This window comes from Dermochelys coriacea, chromosome 3, assembly GCF_009764565.3.
Source record: "Dermochelys coriacea isolate rDerCor1 chromosome 3, rDerCor1.pri.v4, whole genome shotgun sequence".
Lineage (NCBI taxonomy): Eukaryota > Metazoa > Chordata > Testudines > Dermochelyidae > Dermochelys > Dermochelys coriacea.
This window is the reverse complement of record NC_050070.1, coordinates 164,687,735-164,708,993: the sequence shown is the minus strand read 5'-3', so window position 1 is coordinate 164,708,993 and position 21,259 is coordinate 164,687,735. Positions and strand designations below refer to the sequence as shown.

The following is a 21,259-nucleotide window of genomic DNA, read 5'->3' as shown; positions in this document are numbered from 1 at the left end:
ATTGAAGTAATACAGCCAATTGAGGGTCATAGATATAGCAACAGTGTTTGCAGGCCATATGTACAGAATGAGGGACTGTATGCTATAAAGCAGTGACTCAGTAGTCGATTTAGTGGTAGTAGTGGACAAGCCACTGAACATGAGCTCCTAGTGCGATATTGTGGGGGAAGAACGGTCAATGTGATCCTTATGTGCATAGATGTGAGTAGTGAGAAGGAGTGGGGAGATTGTTTACCTCTGCATATGGCATTGGTGAGACCAGTGCTGGGATAGTGTGTCCAGTTCTGGTGTCTACATTTTATAAAGGAAGTTGTAAAATTGGAGAGGCTGCAGAAAAGGGCCACAAAAATGACTCTAGGACTGGAGAAAATACCTTACAGTGAGAGACTTAAAGAGCACACAGTCTGTTTCATTTTTCAGAAGGAATTTTGAGAAGTGGCTTAATTAGTGTGCAAGTAGGATCTGGTATTTCCCCGTGAGGGTAAAGAGTTCTTTAATCTAGCAGGGAAAGGCATAACAAGAACCAAGGACTGGCAGCTGAAGCCAGACAAATTTGAATTTTTAACCTTGAGGATGATTAACTACTGGAACAAGCTACCCAGGAAAGTGGCTTATTTTCAATAGCTTGATATCTTTTAATCAAGACTGGATGACTCTCTGCAAGTTGTGCTTTAGCCAAACACAAGTTATCGGGCTCAGTACAGGGCTAAGTGGATGAAATTCAATTGCCTGTGGTATACAGGAGGTCAGACTAGATGATCTAATTGTTCCTTCTGGCCTTAAACGCTATAAATCTATGAAACAATGCCCCTGTACAATAGTGAAGTATTGTCTCAGTTGTACAGATAGAGAACTGAAGCACAGAAAGAGACCTTTACTCTTACTAGGTAGTACCTTATTCCTCAAATAGTCCCATTAACTTTATTGATTTGCTACCCAACATGAGTAAGGGTAACAGGTATCTGGCCCTTAGTGACTTGCCCAGGGTCACACAGAAAGTTTATGTTATAGAGGAATTAGTTCAAGCCTTCCTGAGTGGCAGACAGGTTCATTAACCACAAGGCAGTCCTTTTTCTGAGGGTTCAAGCATGGTATGAGAATTAGAGCGCCTGAAGCAGCTGTTACCAAAGTCAGTGCAAAAAGTGAAGGGGTTTCCTAGATATGCTGGGAATATCTCTCCTTGTTCTCAGGTCAGACTTCAAATCTGCTTGCAAACTGAGGAGAACTGAAACTCATTAAGGGCAGCCAAAGAGGTAGCTAACAGAACTGCTGTCCCACATGTTGCCCTCAAAGGAGGCTTCATCAGTCTGCTTTGGTGGTTGAGGGATGTATATCGGTGGGGGAAGAGGGGGACTGGTGGCCCTTTCTGTCTCTCCCCTCTTCTCACATACTGCTGCTGTTTGTTTTCAAAATCCAGTATTACTTTGGTCAAAAAAAAGAAGTAGGTGTTCCCAATATGTCTCAGGGGAGACGTAAGCATCTCTTTGTGACATAGGAGCTCAATATTTTGGGAAAGTTTGAGCGTTTTGGATCCTAGAGACACAAAACAGCCCTCCGGATACTTTCTATCTGCCTGGGAAATTGTGCTTTGAGGGTCTTTTACTTTAATGTGGCTTGTGTGCTAATCTGAATTAGCTTTGTGTATCTGTGGGTAAATGTCATGCAACCATTAGGCTAATCTGCCTGGTTCTATTTATTTAAACACTAGGTGTCAGTGTTGCGGTTTTAATATTTTACCAGAAAAGCTTTTTCTCAGAAATCTGCCGCTTTTAATCATCAAAATGTTCATTAATCCCATAATAAATTGTCACTGCTCTCTTCTCTTTCCTCCCACCCCAACTTCTTAAATCATCACTCAGAGGAGCAAATGCTTACACAATGTACTTTGTAATAAATTCATTATAGTGATGTATGCCCCGTTGGACGTCGTCTTGAGGAATTAGTTGTAACAGGAAATGGTGCATGGTCCTGAACTCTTGTAACATTTCAGCTTGAGAGGAATTCTCTTAGTGGTAGGATATTCAGAAGCAGGGATTCTGACATCTTCCCTCTTTCTTCAGGTTCTGAGTGGAGTTCAGAGCTCCCAGAAGACAGCTTCTCTTCAGAGGGCGAAGCATTAGACGGTGACGATGAGGATGAGGCGACGGCCCACGGCAAAATGGATGAAAATGAAGCAGAATCCCAGGCTGGCCCAAGTGCGGGTTGGGCAGAGGCCATGGCGAAAGTGCTTAACAAAAAGATTCCCAAAAGTAAATCCACCATATTGGTTAAAAGTAAAGAGCTGGAGAAGGAAAGAGAGAAAGAAAAACAAGAGAAGCTAGAGAAAAAGAGGCTGGTGAGAAAGAGAGTCTGTGATATCCCTATGCAGTACTGCCACTCCAATACTTAATGGGGGTTCCTGAGCTGGAGCACCCTGCTAGAGATGGGGAAGCTGCTGGTAGAACGTCCTCCATGAGGACTCCTTAACTCAGATCCATAACAAGGGCATATTTGCACCTAGGGTGAGCAAGCAGATTTGCATCCCCTACTGTTTCTTTTTCCCCCTTCATTTCTCCGCCCCATGGCTGTGTGCCCTGGGTGGCTGCCCCACTTACCCTGCCCTGGTTATGGCCCTGCCTCACCTTTGGGATCCATTCTCTCATTTGAACTGAAATAGCCTGAATCTGCTGATCTTCAGGGCATGCTGAAGGCCTGTGTCTTTACCTACACAGGCTTTTGGGTCGCAATAAGGTCTGGTGTTTGGCAATGGGAATATTGTGTTTGGATTTTGCTCTCATTTTGGATTAAGTATGTGGTGTTGTGGGGGGTGAAAAGCATCTGCTGGTTCACTTTTCTTAAGACTATTTTTAATATATGGTATAGGTGTGTTTTGGAGTGTTACAAACAGAAATAAATGTAAAGTTCCAATGTCTTAGTATCATAGAAGCTAGAGACAAAAAAGTTGCCGTGGGCTAAATTCTGCTGTGACTTACACCACCATTTGACTTCTGCGTGTATATCAGAGTGGAGCTTGATTACCTGGTCTAGTGGATCACGCTGCCAATTCAATTTCTTTCCCAATGAGTATTTTTTCTCATGTTCTGTCTATGATTGTTTTAAGCATCCCAGGTTGTATGCAATTTTGAAATTGTTAGGTGAATAAAACAAAGTAGGTTAGCTGCTTTTCCTATGAAGAATTGTGATTAAAAATAGAAAATTGATTTATCTTGGTATTAAAAGTACAGAATAGAGATACTTTAAATGCCTTGGCCTAACAATACGGTTTTAATGGGATGACCCAATCAGTGGTTCGGTTAGCTGGGACATACCGAGGTGGCTACAGCCCACCTTTTGAATACAAAGCATTGCAGTAAGGAATCTAATCCGTTACTGTTCACGCTGAATACCTGGTTTTATCCAATAAATATGTGGGGTACCACAGATTAGTGGTGGGCTGTGAGGCTGTAAACTGATTTGTTCACCCCTGGATAAACTTGAAAACAGTCTGCCTTTTATTAATTCCATGCTGATGGAAGCTAGAATAGGGTAAATCTTTTGATCAAAGGCCAGAGCATGGTCATAAACTCATGAATTCATAGTAGTCTGCCTGGAATGATAAAGATAAGGACTCTAATTTCATGAAAGAGTTTTTGTATGATGCAGACTTAATGTAAGATCCCTATGACTAGAACACTGTTAAATTGCTTTTAAAAAATGATACTAACTTGTTCCTGAAATAGGGGTGGGGAATACAACTTTCCACTATCATAGGGCAAATAAAAACACTATTTACTGCGGCTGATGATGATCGCAGAAAATATGGTTAGGCTGGATTTTAAAACAGCGAGCTTCAAAAGAAAACTGAAATGTTTTGTATCTCAGCTCTTTTCTAGTGGACACAATGTTCTCCCTCTTCGGTCCAAATTCTTTCCTTTATAGCTTTCTTCTTGCTATGTTGTTGCCCATCACAAAATACAGTGCATTGTATGATAGTCTGTTCAATGGAGAATATCAAGTAGTGTAGGCCCAAAATGTGACATACCTTTATTGGCTGAATATTTAACTTAAACTTTTTGTCTACTATGCTGTTCCTACACTGTGTGATGAAGAATATGATTTTTGTGGTGTGGGTGGGGGAAGGATTCCTTTTTGAATAATTTTCTCCTGGTTGGCCACTCTCATTGAAAAGGGATGAGCTGAGTTTCCTCCCAGACTCCATTAATCCTTCTAGGTTACTCAGAAGATTTTCTGCAGGGGGACTCTCAAGGGCTTTTTACCTCCTTGTGGGGACAAGAGGCTGTTTGAGAATCTGATTGGCATCCTTGTGTGAGTGTGGCAAACTTACCCCAGGACCTGTTGTCCAGCCCCATAAAAGTACTATTTAGAAGTTCCCCTTACCCTCATCCAAACTGAGTCCAAATGATTTATCATCTTTGTCGTCTTACAGAATATCCTATCAAAGTATGTTACATTTTAAAGTGCCTAATGTTTTTTCACATAACAATATTTATAACCTAGCTTGATAAAAAGCGGGAGTGGGAAATGATGTGCAGAGTGAAGCCAGATGTTGCCAAAGACAGAGAAAGGGAGAGAAATTTTCAGAGAATTGCCACACGGTAAGAAAGTGTTTTTCTTTTTTTCTTTTTTTTTTTTTTTTTAAATAGATATAAAAGCATGTGTGGGTAATCTGTTTCCAATCAGATTGAGCTCTTAAGAAATGACTCGTGGGAGCCAAGTGATTTATACCCAGGTTTGCCTTGTACAGTATTGAGTTCAACAAACAAGTTCAGAAGTCTTATAAGAACATAAGAATTTAGACAAGAATATAATGTGTTAAGTGTTTGCCCAGCAAGAATGTGGTGCCTGAGTTCAACGTTTTGTTAATTCTATACTTAAAAATATATAGATCACATCTACCTCTTTCCTTTTTTTCCTCTACAGAGAGTTCACCAAATTCATTGTTCTCATGGTCAGATTACTGTCTCACATTACCCCAGTGCGGTATCACGTGTCTTTGGCAAAATGCATTGCTAGTGTTCTCTCTGTATTTACTTTTATTTTGCTGAGGTCACTGTGATGCTTCTTCCCCTTTCCATCTTGATAGGTGGAAGTGGCAGGTGACAGATTTGGGGGGCGGGGTGGAGCATTGTCCTGTGGTTGACTCCAGCACTTTGTACCATCCTTCAGCAACTTGATGTGACTGCTCAATAATCTGTTAAGAACTCTGGCTCTAGTTCAGTTATGCATGTGAGTAGCCCCATTGACTTCGTTGGGACTGTCCATGTGCTTAAGTACCTTGCTGAATTGGGTCCTATAGCAGTAGATGTCTGACTGGTTCATAGCAGCAGGTGTGAAGAATGAGGTGCATTATGATTACTTGCTCTTTAGCTGTGTGAGAGCCTTAAGTCACTGCTTTTGAGAACAGTAGCTGATGGTCTTTTTAGCATTTGCACCAGTACAATGTTGTGTTGTGTGTATCTATAATGACAACCTGATGCAAAATGCAATATCATCTTTCTCTTCAACCGTAGAGGTGTTGTGCAGTTATTTAACGCTGTCCGGAAACACCAAAAGAATGTTGATGAGAAAGTGAAAGAAGCAGGGAATTCCAATAGGAAACGTGCTAAACTGATGTCATCTGTTTCGAAGAAAGACTTCATCAATATGCTCAGAGGGAGTGAAGATGCTAAAAGAGAACAAAGTATTTCTGGGAAGACCCTGAAAAGCAAACAGGTAGGCATGGTCTTGCTGAATTGACATGAGGGGTTCTCATAGTGTAGTTGTTTATCCTGGTTTTATTTGATGGTGCATAAATACTTCTGCCCTTTAGCACAGTGGTTCTCCAAGTCTGATTTTTGTGTGTGGGCTACTTAGACAGAGAGTGAACCTCTCTAGACCCATCTCCCCTTACATCCTAATCTTTAGTCCATTCTGTGAAGCTCAAGGTAGACTTCGATGATCCATTGATCACAGTGAGTACATTTTGCTTTAGTGATATGTAAAAGTTGGACTCATGCTTGGTACATAATCAGAGACAGTAATAGAAACTATTGGATTTTAATGGCTTGTGACTTGATTTGAAGTCTCATACAGTGGTAAATGGCTGGGACTTTCCTGTGATAACATGTGGCACAGTGACCTGTTCAACTTACGTATTCACACAGGTAGTCTATTTGTACCCTCTTGCTCTGAAATGATTATCAAACTTGAAACTGAAGGGCTTTGCACAGGTGAGAGGGTGATTATTGTTATGGAAAGATATACTATATTGGCAGGCAATAATAGTATTTAGAGACTTTTTTAAAGATCAGATGTGGGGGTTTTGTTCACTTAATTGTAGTACGCTAGCCAGGTTTCAGAGTTGGTAGGACATTATGCATTTCTCTTTCCTAGAGTTATCAAACAAAATCACATGGTCATTACAAACAGATACTGGAGTGACACAGATTTTTTTTTGGATCTGCCAACCCTTGGACTAATCCTGTGAACCCTTCAGGTATCTAGGGTTTAATAACAAGTTGCTCAGACTTTTCTCTTGCTCTCTGAAATTTCAGAAGCTGCCCCATTTTTAAGCATATTTGTGCTTGTGTTTGAACTTTATGCTTGGTAGTGGGTGGAATACTTCTCTTGGCCCAGATCCACACAAGCTAACTAAGTGCTTTTGTGTGCCAGGAAGAAATACTTTAATCGGTTGGGAGACAACAGTTTGTCATATGTTTTTTGTTTGTGTGCATTTAGGGAGCATGTTGAAACACTCCATGGCATGAAGAGCACTTAGAAATTTCATTCAAGTGTAGTATTAAAGTATTTTTAAAACTCTTTGGGTAATTAGGGCAAGTTAGCTTGGTGCTGACACTTTATTTTTCTTAAAATCTCTGTAGCTTGCTTGATTTCAAATAGCAAAAAAATATAGCTGGTATAACAGCAATGCCCATTAGTGCCTCTGTGGTTAAGAGTCTGACAGTATTATAACTCCATGGTCAAGGGAGATTGTACATCACCTGCAAAAATATGGCAGGCTGAGATTGGGCCAATAGTTGAGGAATTATTGCGGGTTTTTTTATTCCTAACAAATTGTCGAGCGGCAGTTTTCTTCTAGTGACAAGGTCACAAAATGTAGGTTTCATGTGCCTCTTTGTGTCCTTATACACACTAGAATGACTGATTTTGAAGGAGTCAGCATGGGCATGTTTTCTGATGCTTTGGAAAATCAAATACAACTGTTTGGGTGCTGAGTGGTGGTTTGTCTTTTTTCTAGCTTTATATCTGATGTCGTCTTTTCCCCCATCTGAACAAATTTAAAAATTCCAGGACTTCCTGAGGTGGGGCATGAAATTTGGGGGTTTTGCAACTTGGATTTGGGGCCGAATTTGCCCTTTTATAATAGCCATATCTTCTCTGTAGATACACCAGCTCTTCTCCTCCCATCATTTCCTTTTGTCACCATGGTCTTCCAGCCAGGACTGAACCAAGTAAGAAACTTTGTTCAAGCTGCTCTTAATCAGGGTTTGTTTTCTCTTGGTAACATAGCCCACCAGTTATGGAAACTCCCAGCTCGTACCTTGATGAGAGACTGAGGCAGGTATCTAAACCTAGGTTTTCTCATTATTAGAACACAAACATTCTGCCACTGAACAGGACTTGTATCTTTTCTCACATCATATCTTGCTGTTTGGAGTTTGTGGATCTTTGGGGGATTTTGAGTTGTATATTGGAAAGAGCAGGAGATTTTTAGCTTGTGTGTAAGATCTGAAGGCAGGTTTTGGTAGCAAGTTGGTGTGCGTTTCAGCGTTGGAGTGTATGGTCTTTATTGTTTAAAAAATGTGAATGTTTATTTCAACATAAACAATCTAAAAGATGCCAGTCCCACACTGTGGGCACCCTGCCATCAAGTAGAATACAGTCCATAACAATTAACCACCACTACCACCCCACCCACATAAAACAAGAAGTCAGCAAGAAGAACATAGCAGAACAAAATCTCCCCGTGAAAGTGAACCTTTCTTAAACCAACCTTTTGGTATGCAGATAGGCAGGCTACGCTCAGGAGTGTATCTGCTGTAAGTTGCAAATGCAGCGAACTGTGCACTCATGAACTGCCATGTCTTGAGGGGATGCTAATTTTTCTCCTCCCCTCCAATATCCTGGTAGCTGATCTTTGGAGAGGCACTGATGGGAACCTTCAGGGATCATTAGTATCTGCTTTTTGCTGTGATTTGCTTATTAAGGCATCTGTGTACAGATCTGTGCATGTGAACATTTTGGAGACATAGAAGTCCACCTGTGGAATTGGGATTTATTTCAGTAGCATAGCCACCCTTCTAATAGGGTTTGCGGTGTTCCTTCTTTATCCTTACAGCTTAGTATCTTAGATAGAGGAAGGATTATTTGTACCTTTCCTAGAACTTTATTTGTTGTATATGGTCTTGTATACTTTATACCCATGAGCCTAAAATCTTTTCAGTGTTTCCTTTTTTCCCTAATACAGCTACAAAAGGAGGATCCATGGGCTTCTGTTAAATATTTGCTCATACAGTTTAAAACTGTAGCCTTTTGCAGGTTGTGTGTGCCCAGATGGGAGTAATTACTTTTCTGAATTGAAGCCAAGGGGCTTTGCCTTTCATATCATTAACTGTTTATCAAGATATTTCTTAATCCTGGCTGAGCCAGCTAGCTTGTTGATATATTTTTCCCTGGTATTTTTTTTTGTTTTGTTTTGTTTCCCCCCCCCCCCCCAAGGTACTGTGCACAATACTTGTTTCTGGGCAAGATCCCCCACCTTATCTGAAAGCTTTTCTATGTGGGAGAAGAATGTAGTCGTTGAAAAGTACTCCAGTTTTTTGAGCATTTCTTTTACAGTGAGATATGTTTTGTTTTGAAGTCCTTCTGGAACAGCTTTTCAGTACAGTGCATTGCTTATCTTTCTCTTCCGCCCCCCTTCCTTCCCTCCTGACCCCACCAAAACAATAATATAATCTGCAGTATCTACAATCTTTTTTTTTTAAAAAAAAAATGCCTGTGATAGGTGCTATATTGCCAGCTCTGGGGACAGAAATCCTCTGTGAATCCACAGAACAGGTACAACATGGATAGTGGCAGTGCTGGGAAGCGTGCAGTGCTCTCCAGATAAGCCTCAACCCTAAATTGGAAGGACAGCCTCTAGGGTGGGAAAAGTAACTTGCCTTTCATGCCCGTTCAGTCCTTGACCGCTGAGATTGACCTCAAGGGAGTCGATTTAGGTAATGAACAAGTGTCTGTCGTAAAATTACCCACAGGTGCTCTGAGGCTACAGACGCATTTCCCAGAGGCCCCCAGACCACAAATATAATAACTTTGATTAGTAGGAGCCTGGCCCGGATTAGAAGTGATGATCTGGAGGTGAACGGTAATGGGGTACAGAATCCACATAGTTCTCTCTTAGGAAACTTTGTCTTGCTTTCCAAGGCCCTTTAGGTAAAATGTAAGAAACCTGTTTTGTCTACCAAAGACTTCTTAGTGCTTGCTTTTTAAGGGTACATTTCAGAATGTGGTTATTGAGACACTAACAGAGACCATCGTGCCTAATTTGATGCAGGTTGAATTAAAATAGAGTCCAATCCATCTTTTGTGAAAGTTCAGTGCAAAAACTTCAATGAGATTTGGATCAGATTCTTGCTAAGTAAGCAACATGCCAGGTGTCCTTAACACATTGTCATGAACTGCTGATATAAGGGACTCAGGTTTATTTCTGTTTCCAGGACTAGTTGAGGCTTCCAATAGTATTTTAGACTGGCAGAGACGTGTAGTCAGTAAGGTACATCAGTCAACATTAAGGCACGAAAGCAAGGAAATTCAGAGTTAATATTCTCAGGGAAATCCCAACTCTGTCCCTTTACCAGTTACAAAAAAGTCTTTCATTATATGATTGCAGCAGAAGCATTGGGGTCTCTGGAACAAATGATTAAACAATCAATTTGTAAGCATCTAGAAGATAATAAGGTTCTAAGGAATAGCCAGCATGGATTTGTCAAGAACAAATCATGCCAAATTAACCTAATTTCATTCTTTGACAGGGTTACTGTCCTAGTGGATATGGAGAAAGCAGTAGATGTGATATATCTTGATTTTAGTAAGGCTTTTGACAGTCCCACAATGATATTCTCATAAGCAAATTAGAGAAATGAAATTATGGTAAGGTGGGTGCACAACTGCTTTAAACACCGTACTCAGACTTGTTATCGACGGGCTCGCTGTTGTGCCCTCCCAGTTTATCTGGTGGGATTTTGCAGGGGTCAGTCCTGGGTCCAGTGCTATTCAATATTTTCATTAGTCACTTGGATAATGAAGTGGAGAGTATGCTTATAAAATTTTCAGATAATACCAGGCTGGGAGGAGTTGCAAGCACTTTGGAGGACAATATTAGAATTCAAAATGACCTTGACAAATTAGAGAATTGGTCTGAAATCAAGAAGGGAATTCAGTAAAGATAAGTGCAAAGTACTGCACTTAGGAAGAAAAAATCAAATGCACAACTGCAAAATGGGGATAATTGGCCAGGTGATAGTACTGCTGAAAAGGATTTGGGAGTTATAGTGGATCACAAATTGAATATGAGTCAGTGGTGTGGTGCAGTTGCAAAAAGGTTAATGTTCTCGGGTCTGTTAACAGGAGTGTTATATGTAAGACAAAGGAGATAAATGTCCAGCTCCACTCTGCACTGGTGAGGCCTCATCTGGAATACTACGTCCAGTTCTGGGCACCACACTTTAGGAAAAATATGCACAAATTAGAGAGAGTCCAGAGGAGAGCAACAAAAATGACAAAGGTTTAGGGCTTGTCTACACTGGCAAGTTTCTGCACAGTAAAGCAGCTTTTTGTGCTCAAACGGCAGATTTGTACACACTGCCAAGCCATTTTGTGTGCAGAAACTCCTCAGTTGCAGCGCTGCAAAAAACCCACCTCGACGAGAGTCGTAAGGCTATTTGCACAGAGGCTCCAGCACTCTATTGCCAGTGTAGACACTTGATTGCTCTCTCCGCTGTAATGTGGCACTCCCCTTTCAGAGCACCGTTTCTGACAGCCTTTGTGTGCTGTGCTGATCTGCTCCGGGACACAAAGCAAACCATTAATGCGGAATGCTCGTGCTGTTGAACACAGAGAGGGGTGGGGGTGAGAGAGAGAGAGAGAGAGAGAGAGAGAGAGAGAGAGAGAGTGCTGTGCAGAGACCCCAGGGAAGGAGGCAGGGGGCTGATGTTGGGATTTTCCCCTCCCCTTGCCTCAGGACTGGTTGCTTCCTGCCACTGTTTGAACTTACAAGACAGCATGCTGACACTCTCTCTGTCCCCCAAAACACACGGTCTCTCCTCCCCCCCCACATACACACACTCCCCCATCCCCCCCCCACACACACACACTTCAGTTGAAAAGCAGCTGGCAATGTAGTAGGATGCCCATGGAACAATGGGATTGGGAAACCTGCACAATGTGATTCTGCGCCTGCCACAGGAGGCATTGGAAACCCTTCCCAAAGCACCCTGCGACCAGTAGCACAGTGGGATAGCTACCACAATGCACTGCTGTCTTTGCTGTTGCAAGAGTTGCTAATGTGGATGCGCTCCAGCGTCACAAGGAGCGCAGTGTGGACACGCAACAGCAGTTTAATTCAAGCATTTTAATAAAAGTGGCATAACTTGTGGTATAAACTTGCCAGTGTAGACATACCCTTAGAAAACCTGACCTATGAGGAAAAGTTTTTAAAAAAAAACCCTGGGTATATTTAGTCTTGAGAAAAGAAGACTGATGCATCTTAAAATATGATTGGGGTATTCTAAAGAGAATGGTGATCAATTGTTCTCTGTGTCCACTGAAGATAGGACAAGAAGTAATGGGCTCAATCTGCAGCAAGGGAGATTTAGTTTAGATTTAGGTTAGTTGAAACATAAAGGTTAACAAGTAAACATTCTGTAAGTACATTAAAAGCAAGAGGAAGATCAAGGACCAGGTAGGCCTGTTACTCAATGAGGGTGGAAAACAATAACAGAAAATGTGTAAATGGCAGAAGTGCTAAATCACTTTTTTGATTTAGTTTTCACTAAAATAGGTTTAATAGCAATTGGACATATAACTCAATGAATGTTGGTGAAAATGAGGTAGGATCAGAGGCTAAAATAGGGAAAGAACAAGCTAAAAATTACTTACACAAGTTAGATGTCTTCAAGTTACTAGGACCTGATGAAATACATCCTAGAATACTCAAGGAGCTGATTGGGGAAGTATGAGTGATTACCTTCAAAAAGTCATGGAAAACTGGAGAGATTCCAGAGGACTGCAAAAGGGCACATATAGCGCCAATCTATAAAAAGGGTAATAAGGACAACCCGGGGAATTACAGACCAGTCAGTTTAACTTCAGTACCTGGAAAATAATGGAGCAAATAATTTAATCAATTTGCAAACTCTGAGGAGATAATAAAGTGATAAGTAACAGTCGGAATGGATTTGTCACAAATCATGTCAAAACAACCTAATAGCTTTCTTTGACAGGGTAACAAGCCTTGTGGATAGGGGGGAAGTGGTAGATGTGGTGATTCTTGATTTTAGTAAGGCTTTTGATACGTCTCACATGACCTTATACACAAACTAGGGAAATACGGCCCGGCTAGAACTACTATAAGGTGGGTGAGTAACTGGTTGGAAAACCATTCCCTGAGAGTAGTTATCTGTGGTTCACAGTCAAGCTGGAAGGGCATAAGGAGTGAGGTCCTGCAGGGATCAGTCCTGGGGCCATAGTGGCATAGAGAGTACTCTTAAAAAATTTGCGGATGATGCCAAGCCCTGAGGGGTTGCAAGTCCTTTGGAGGACAAATTGGAGAAATGGTCTAAAGTAAATAGGATGAAATTCAATAAGGACAAATGCAAAGTAGTCCACTTAGGAAGGAACAATCAGTTGCGCACACACACAAAATGAGAAGTGACTGTCTAGGAAGGTGTACTGCGGAAAGGAATATGGAGGTCATCGTAGACCACAAGAAAAAAATGAGTCAACAGTGTAACACTGCAAAAAAAGCAAACGTCATTCTGGTATGTAGTATTGTAAGCAAGACACAAGAAGTAATTCTTCTGCTCTACTACGCACTCAGGCCTCTGTTGGTGTATTGTGTCCAGTTCTGGGCACCACATTTCAGGAAAGATTTGAATAAAAGTCCAGAGAAGAGCAACAAAAATGATTAAAGGTCTAGAAAACATGACCTATGAGGAAAGATTGAAAAAAAAAAAAAGCGGGGGGGAGGTTGTTCTCTCTGGAGATGAGAACGTGGGGAGGGGAAACGTAATAATTTTCAAGTACATAAAAGGTTATTTCAAGGAGGAGGTGAAAAATTGTTGTCCTGAACTTCTGAGGATAGGACAAGAAGCAATGGGCTTAAATTGCAGTAAGGCGCTTTAGGTTGGACATTAGGAAAGAAATCCTAAATGTCTGGGTAGTTAAGCTCTAGAATAGGCTTCCAAGGGATGTTGTTGTAGAATCCCCATCATTGGAGACTTTAATAAAAAGTTGGACAAATTTGGTTTAAGGTTTACTTGATCCTACCTTGGCACAGGGGATGGCCTCTCATTTCTTTGCATTTGTACTATTCACAGTAAGATTGTCTTAAGTGATAAGAGGTATCCCAGTGGTATGTAATTTACATGGGAGTTGTTTAGAAATATATTTTGTAACAAGCTTCATCTGTATTGGTCAGCCTTATTTTGAGTTAGTGGTCTCCTGAGTGTGATCTTCTGAGTCTCATCTGCTTGCTTTAACCAACAAAACTATACGTTTCCTGTAGTTTTTATTGCAGAGCTGTTGCAATGGTGAAGTGTGAGCAGGACTCTCTTCTGCCCTCTTTACAGTGAACTAAACTGTTAAATTTTTATTCTAGAAGCTTCACTGGTGACCATACAAATCATTAAAAAGCATAATTTGATTCTTAGACCTAACTGACTGTCCCATGGTGACAGCTAGAAAAATCCCTTTGGCGTCTAAACAGGGTAAATTTGCAATGGCATACAAAAAAGTGAAAAACCAAGGTGCTATTTTCAGCCACCTTTTGACCCTAAGTGTAATTCTAAGTCCTTGGTCTGGACTTGTATCATTGGCCTCAGGAGTTGTAACAGCTTTGCTACCAAGATTTCTTCTTCCCTCTTACTTTTTTGGAACTGAGGTACATTTTATGAATGCTTCTGGTATTTAGTAAGCAAATCACAAGTGCAGATGATTGCAGGAGCAGATTGGCTGGGGAGTCTAAAAAGCACAAGCTTTGTTTTTGTTTGTTTGCTTTGTCCTGGTTTTTGAAAAGTTTTAATCCATAAACGTGGAAGTTCTGAGTAATAACTTGCCATTAGTATTTTCTTTTGCTTCTGAGAACGTTAGTTTGACTGTTACCATGACTGCATCAGATGCTGGATCACAGATAGATGCAGGTTTTTGGGTTGTTTTGTTTTCCTCAAACCTTATTAGAAAAACAAATCACATGATTAATAGAAAAACATTTTTCAGGTGAAAAGTCAAATATTTTTTAAATAGGTGCAAATTTTTTTGTTTCGGTTTGGGGATATTTTGTGGTTGTTTTTATTTAGTTACATAGCTTTATGGGCTTTGTCAAGCCACGTTGCTTTATTCAGAGTCCTGAGAGTACAGATATGAAAATAAGTTCCACATCCAGACAACTTGTTGAAATGGCAAGAATCTCTAGGGCTTTTTGGGTCAAGTAAGATCAGGAGGCTCATAACAGGATTCAAAAAGAACGAGATAAATTCATGGAGCATAGGTCCATCAGTGGCTATTATCCAGGATGGACAGGGATGGAGGTGTTTGCCAGAAGCTGGGAATGGGTGACAGGGGATGGATCACTTGAAGATTGCCTGTTCTGTTCGTTCCTTCTGGGGCACCTGTCGTTGGCCACTGTCGGAAGATAGGATACTGGGCTAGATGGACCTTTGCTCTGACCCAGTATGGCCGTTCTTATGAGTGTTGATGAAGGCCTAGAACACTGCAAGCAATCTGGGGTCACTTGAAACCTGTTTTGACCTTTTAAAAAGCAGTTGCTTGTTGCAACAAGAAGGCACAAATATTGCAGAGTAGAGTATGGTGCCAGATCACTGCTGCAGATGTTCGGTTTTCAACGCTACAGCCACTGGCAGTTTTCTGCCGAGTGTGGTGCGAGCATACCGTAACTGTCAGCATGTAGTGCACTGGTCTTACAGAAAGCATCTTAAATACAAATCCAAAGTGATAGGAATTAGTTGGGAACAAATAATTTGGCTGGATTTTCTGCAATGTAATGTCAAGAGTGACAGCAGCAAGAATTTATTGCAAAAGACTAGTATTTTGAGAGGAAATAACCGTGTATAGTGGATACCACTTAAAAAAAATAGCAGGAGTTAACACATTGAGTGTTTAACTTTACTGTGTATTGACACTACCGTGATATTTCCTACCTGAAGAATAAGAAATGCCACAGTAAAGTCCAATACTGTAACATAGTAAACCATTGCTTTTTTGGAGGATTGCACCTACATTTTAGAGTGTTTAATAGTCAAGTAAAGTTACAGAGTATGCAACTTGTCCAGGCACTGAACTGTCCCCTTTAGCCCAATTGACCATGTTGACAGCTGCAGCAAACTCCTGCAGTAAAGTGAAAATCTCTCTCACCATCCTAGTCCATAGTGATGGTCCCAGCGTTAATACGTGAGGATTTTTCCATATGAATTTTAGTTTAGGTTATGGTATAAATCCTTTTATTTGTATCAATTTCTCTAGCTGTACATATCTTTTATTATTGCTAGTCCACCTGCTGGATCATTTTTGAAGCTCACTTATATTTTTAATCTAGGTTTTTGTCGCAATACAATGTGATCATATAATTAAAGACTGTATTATAATGCATAGGCACAATGAGGCTGAATTAAGGTTGCCTGTGCAACCTTAATTCTGGCATTTCGTAACATCTGTGTGTTTGACTTTGCAACTTTAATGATCTTTTAACGTAAGTTTTCTTTGTGTGTAATTTCATAATTTTTTTAAAGCAAACTGGAAAAAATTGAAATTCTATCATGTGGGACCATGATCTCCACCTTGGGTTATCAGCAAGATTGGGATATTTACATCCACAGTACAGTCATTTGGTGCTTGAGCAAATGGAGTAATTGGTAGCAGTAGAAGGCTGTATTCTTCTGTGTGAACCAGATAGGGAGAGAGACAAACTTTGCCAGTGGGTTTTATAACTATTTGCTAGACAACACAGCAATGTTGAGATTCGGCATCCTGAGTTCAGCTCCAGATTCTGGAGGGGCATGTGTTCTAGTTGATACAAACAGTTCTGCCACTGTCCCCACCCCCTTTTAGCTATCTTTTCCCCCTTCCTAGCTCCTGCTCCTCCCTCTCCTCTACATTCCAGTCAAGCTATTTCTTCCTCTCAATGCTGCCTAGGCACCAACAAGGGGATCATTGAGAGTAGGAGAGAGAGTCTCCTTGCTTTCAGTTCTGATTCCTAACACCAAAATGACCCCAGCTGCTGGGAGAAGGAATTGGAGGGGAAGTCCTGCAGCTGTGGGATTGAGCATGCTTAATTAGTTTCCTTGTGGGGATGGTGCATGTGCAGTCTGATCTCATGTGAGAGCTGTGAGGGATCGGAGCATGGTCAGCGAAGACTGACTATTTGGAATTTTTATCTTCCAAACTTTAACAAGTCTCTGCTTACCATGTGCAAACTGAGATTTTTTTTCAGAGGCTTATAACTTGGCCAAATTTGAATGAATCTTCATGAGAACATCAGAAGGCACATCTCTGGCATCAGGGTGACCCCTTAGCAAATTACAAGTCCATGCTCCAAAGCATGGGGGAATCTGAGCTTCTTAACAATGTGGTTGTAAGAATTTTTTTTTATCATGGGCAAAACAACATTTTTCTCTAATCTCATTCTCAATAATAACTGAACTGTTTTAACTGAAACTTTGCTTCAAGTTGGACTTTTTGGGGAGACACCCGGCATGGAAAATCTCAGTCCAAAGGGTTTGTTTGACAAAATTATAAGCAACTGAAAACAGGGTCTTATAATGGGTAATGTCGGGCAACTTTAACTATAGGCAGTGCTATCAGCTCCACCTATAATATAAAAATAAAGTATTTGAGAATTCCATGCCTTGATGCACATTCATTAGTAAGGCAAAGGGGGCTGCAGTGTTACCTTCTTTTCCCAGTTGTTGCTGCCAAGCTGGTTTTCAATGAAATTGTGTCTAAAACAGCCACAGGGAGGGGTACATTTGAACAATTTGCGGTATACGTCTTCTTTTGATCTTCTGTAAATGCACAATGCAAAGACATCCAAAATGTCTAATCCTATTAAGACTGCTTTATTGAACTCTCAAACTATGAGCTCCAAAGCTATTTTAATAGGAAATATGTCTTGAAGAACTCAAATTGGATGTCTAGTTGTTTTGGCTGAGGCTTTAATAGCTCATGGTGTCGTGTTTGGCTTAGTTGAAGCTTGTCCTTTTAATTTGGACCCTTTTTTCCCCAACATTCCTTATTTGTTGTATGGGGTAGCAGAAATGTGTTCCTTTGTGGATAAATCACTGAGGTCACGGTTAGTTCTCCAGATCCTTTTTAGGACGTTTATCTCTTTCTAAATGCCAATTCTTTCAGTTATATTTGTTTACAGACTTTCTAAACTGTCAAATAGCTCCTTCTCTTTGATTTGCATCAAATGATCTTCTGACCATTGGCTAAAATCTAATTGGTAATTACGTTTTTCTGGTCACTGCTTATATGCGCTTAGCACTGAATCAGTTTAAAGCCAAGGAAGTTCAACATATTGGCCCAAACTCCAGCGGTAAGCAGATCTCGAAAGGTTTGGAGTATGGATTTGATTTCGGTTAAATCTCCCAAAAGCAGACTTTCCTTGAGAGGTTTCTGTCTTTGTTCATAGCAGTTACTGGCAGGACAATGTATGTAGAGAAAAATATACGTAAACACTTCCAAACTTTTTATATAGAGATTTTTGTTTGGGAAATAACTGAAGATTTGGTGTAGTTCTTTTATCTGAACTAGTTTGGTTCACCCCATCTGAGTGATGTCTTTCACAGATTATCTTGCGGAGCCATCAGCTCTGTATTACTTGGGTTTTTTTGGTGTGATGTGTTCTGATTTCTATTTACCATAAAAGAGCATATATGTATTATAAATATAACTTCTGTGTGCACCTGCTCTGTTTATTTATGTGGGTAAATTGAAGAGCTCTGCAGTATAACAGATGGTGGGTTAAACTGGAAGAGCAGTTGAAAGACTGAGCTAAACGTTTTCTATCATCAAAGAATTTGACTAACTTTTAATGATGGTTTCTGAAAGGACATTGGTGATTAAAAGAAAAATCACATAATTGAGATTTTTTTTTTTTAAACAACTGTTGTTACGGAAAACACCAAAGATATTTTTAACTGAAAGCAAGCAATTAACCCTTTTCCAGTTTGTTTGAGCATGTGACACTATTCTGTGTACAGTCACTCCTTAATAGCCAGTTGGCTTTCCCCTCTTTGCAGGGTAAAAGACCCACACAAAAAAAGAAAAATCCCCTGTTCCCCCTCCAAAAAAAGAAAAATTGTAAACTCATGAGAATGGGGTGGAAGAGTGGAACAATTGGTGGCAACAAAAGAGAGGGAGGATGGTGCATTGCCTGGGGTGGTAGCCTGGAACTCGGAAAGCCAGGATTAAATTCCTTGTTCTGCTCCAGACTTCATGTGTGACCTTGAGTAAGTCACATAGTCTCCCTGTGCCTCAGTTTCTTCTTTGTAAAACAGGGATAATAGTGGATAATTCCTACTTCACAGGGGTGTTCTGAGGATAAATATACTAAAGATATGTGTGGCACTCACATACTGTGTTAATGGGTAGAATAAGTAGGGGTTATATTCTCAGATAAATAAGTGGGGGATTTGGGGACAAGGTATAGTGCCTGAAATTTCATAACTTGTTTTTAAAAACTGACTGAATTTCAAATTAACGGCATTCCTTTTAAACAAAGTCCTGCACTAGCCAGACACTTTTCTTTAAAGGAGACTTGTCTTTATTAGCTATGTGCCCAGGATTAAAAATTACATTGGTCTAAGGTTTGCTATGTTAGATGCTGGACCATTGCAAAAATAGCACTTCTGCTCAATGCCGGTTTTAAGGACCATTTCCTCACAAAACACCAGGGCTAGATGTACTCAATTATTTAGAAATCTGGTTGTCTTTGAATTGTGAACCTTGAAAAAATCATGATGTTGATACTCTTGCATTTTTTTTCTACACTTCAGTTCCAAACTGATTTTAATAGTTGCCATCTTGAGGATTGTAAGAGCTGAAATGAGTACTGTGCATCATCTGAAAAAGTCCTTTATTTTTCACTTAACTTAGCATTTGTAACTCCTGAAGGTGGAGGCACTGTGACTGCTTTTATGATGATAGCAGCAGCATAGGACTGAAATAGACGGACAGGCTTTATTGGGAGAGGAAACTACAGTGATAGTTCAAAAAGACCTCAATCTGCAGACCTTCAAGACGTCCTGCCAAAGCTATGTATAGGAGGAGGGACCAGATGGGGTTTTGGGTGGAAAAGATTTGCACAGCTATCAAGAAGTTTCCAAGTTATTCACTAACAAAGATTTTGAAACAATAAATTTGGTGCTTTTTCACTCCTGAAATTGTAATATTTTATACCTTTGGTAGACCAGTAATCTCATTTCAGGATCCATAAATTTAAGCATTTGCCCTGGACTAGTGATCGGAAAGGAGGACCTTTTCCAAGCATGGACCCATTTGATTGCTTTGTCAGGTCACTTCGTTACCTGCAATGCCAAAGGAACTGTCATTACTTTAGTCTTCGTTGAATGATTAAGGTCCATCTATTTAGCAAGTCTGTCTGGGATTGACTCTTCTGTTTTACTGGTCAGCCTTGATAAGAATAGCAGTTGGTATTTGATTATCATTTGCAGAGAGGTTTTAGTGTTTCTTTAGCGTCCCCCCCCCCCCCAGCATTAAACATTCATATTTATAGTAAAACTCTTCAGACTTAACATTTTTTTTCCCAAAAGTGAATTAATGTACTGTGGGAACTGCATTTTTAAAAGAGATTTCATTTCTAAGTGATAATTGGATATTTCTAACCTAATTGAGCTATGATCATTAAAGTCGTAGTCATTCAAATTTAACAACTAGTGTTATCAGATTTATGAATTTCAATCAAATTTTCAGGTTTCAGAGTAGCAGCCATGTTAGTCTGTATCAGCAAAAAGAAAAGGAGTACTTGTGGCACCTTAGAGACTAACACATTTATTTGAGCATAAGCTTTCGTGGGCTACAGCCCACTTCGTCAGATGCATAGAATGGAACATATAGTAAGAAGATATATGTATATATACATACAGAGAACATGAAGAGGTGGAGTAAGAGGCTAATTAATTAAGATGAGCTGTTATCAGCAGGAGAAAAAAAACTTTTGTAGTGATAATCAAGATGGCCCATTTAGACAGTTGACAAGAAGGTGTGAGGATACTTAACATGGGGAAATAGATTCAATATGTGTAATGACCCAGCCACTCCCAGTCTCTATTCAAACCCAAGTTAATCAAATTTTCAGTTCTTCTATGAGACAGATTGCTTGCCTTACAATTTGAGCTCCCTCAGATGTGAAAGGTATTTTTTGTCTGTTTTTACAAATATCTGGCTGACCAGAGTTTTCACTGCAAAACTGATATGCTTGATCAGCTCTCGATCTCGCTTCTGTATAAATCAGTGGAAAAACTCATGTGGACTTCACTGGTTAGTGGAGGAGGCCTTCAATCCGTGCAATATTCTCACTTTGGTAGTAGATCCTCAATTTCCAACAGCCACCATTTCAAGTGGTGAATATCTTAGATGTAATGTTTTGATAATTAAAGTTATTAATTTGTCATCTTCACAAGGAATGGAAACTACTATACTCTCTCTAATAGTCTCTACCCATTAACTTAAATTAGTTTTTTTAAAACTTTTAGATGACTTTCATTTCCACTGGTTAAATTCATCACCCTCAAATTGTCTGAAACTCTGCAGTTTGTGTGTTTACTCTCAGTTGGATCCAGATAATGCTCTTCTTCACTGTGTTCCTGCTGACTCCCGTTTTCATACAAAGCCCATACCTTATAGTTTCCAGAAATTTCTTGGCACCCAAACCAATCTGATGATGCTTGAATTGCACAACGTTTGACAAAACACATGAAAAAATTCTAATCTGACTCTAGAATGT

At 40.1% G+C, this 21,259-nt stretch overlaps 1 protein-coding gene across 3 annotated transcripts in view; it reads left to right on the top strand.

Moving 5' to 3' along the window:
* RRP15 (ribosomal RNA processing 15 homolog) overlaps positions 1 to 21,259 on the top strand; it is a 48,739-nt gene that overhangs the window by 9,213 nt on the left and 18,267 nt on the right. For all 3 annotated transcript variants that reach the window (XM_043511746.1, XM_038397290.2, XM_038397291.2), the window contains exons 2-4: positions 2,061 to 2,335; positions 4,498 to 4,595; positions 5,511 to 5,712. In XM_043511746.1, coding sequence (XP_043367681.1) covers positions 2,061 to 2,335; positions 4,498 to 4,595; positions 5,511 to 5,712 — 575 coding nt within the window. The remainder of the gene's footprint in view (positions 1 to 2,060; positions 2,336 to 4,497; positions 4,596 to 5,510; positions 5,713 to 21,259) is intronic.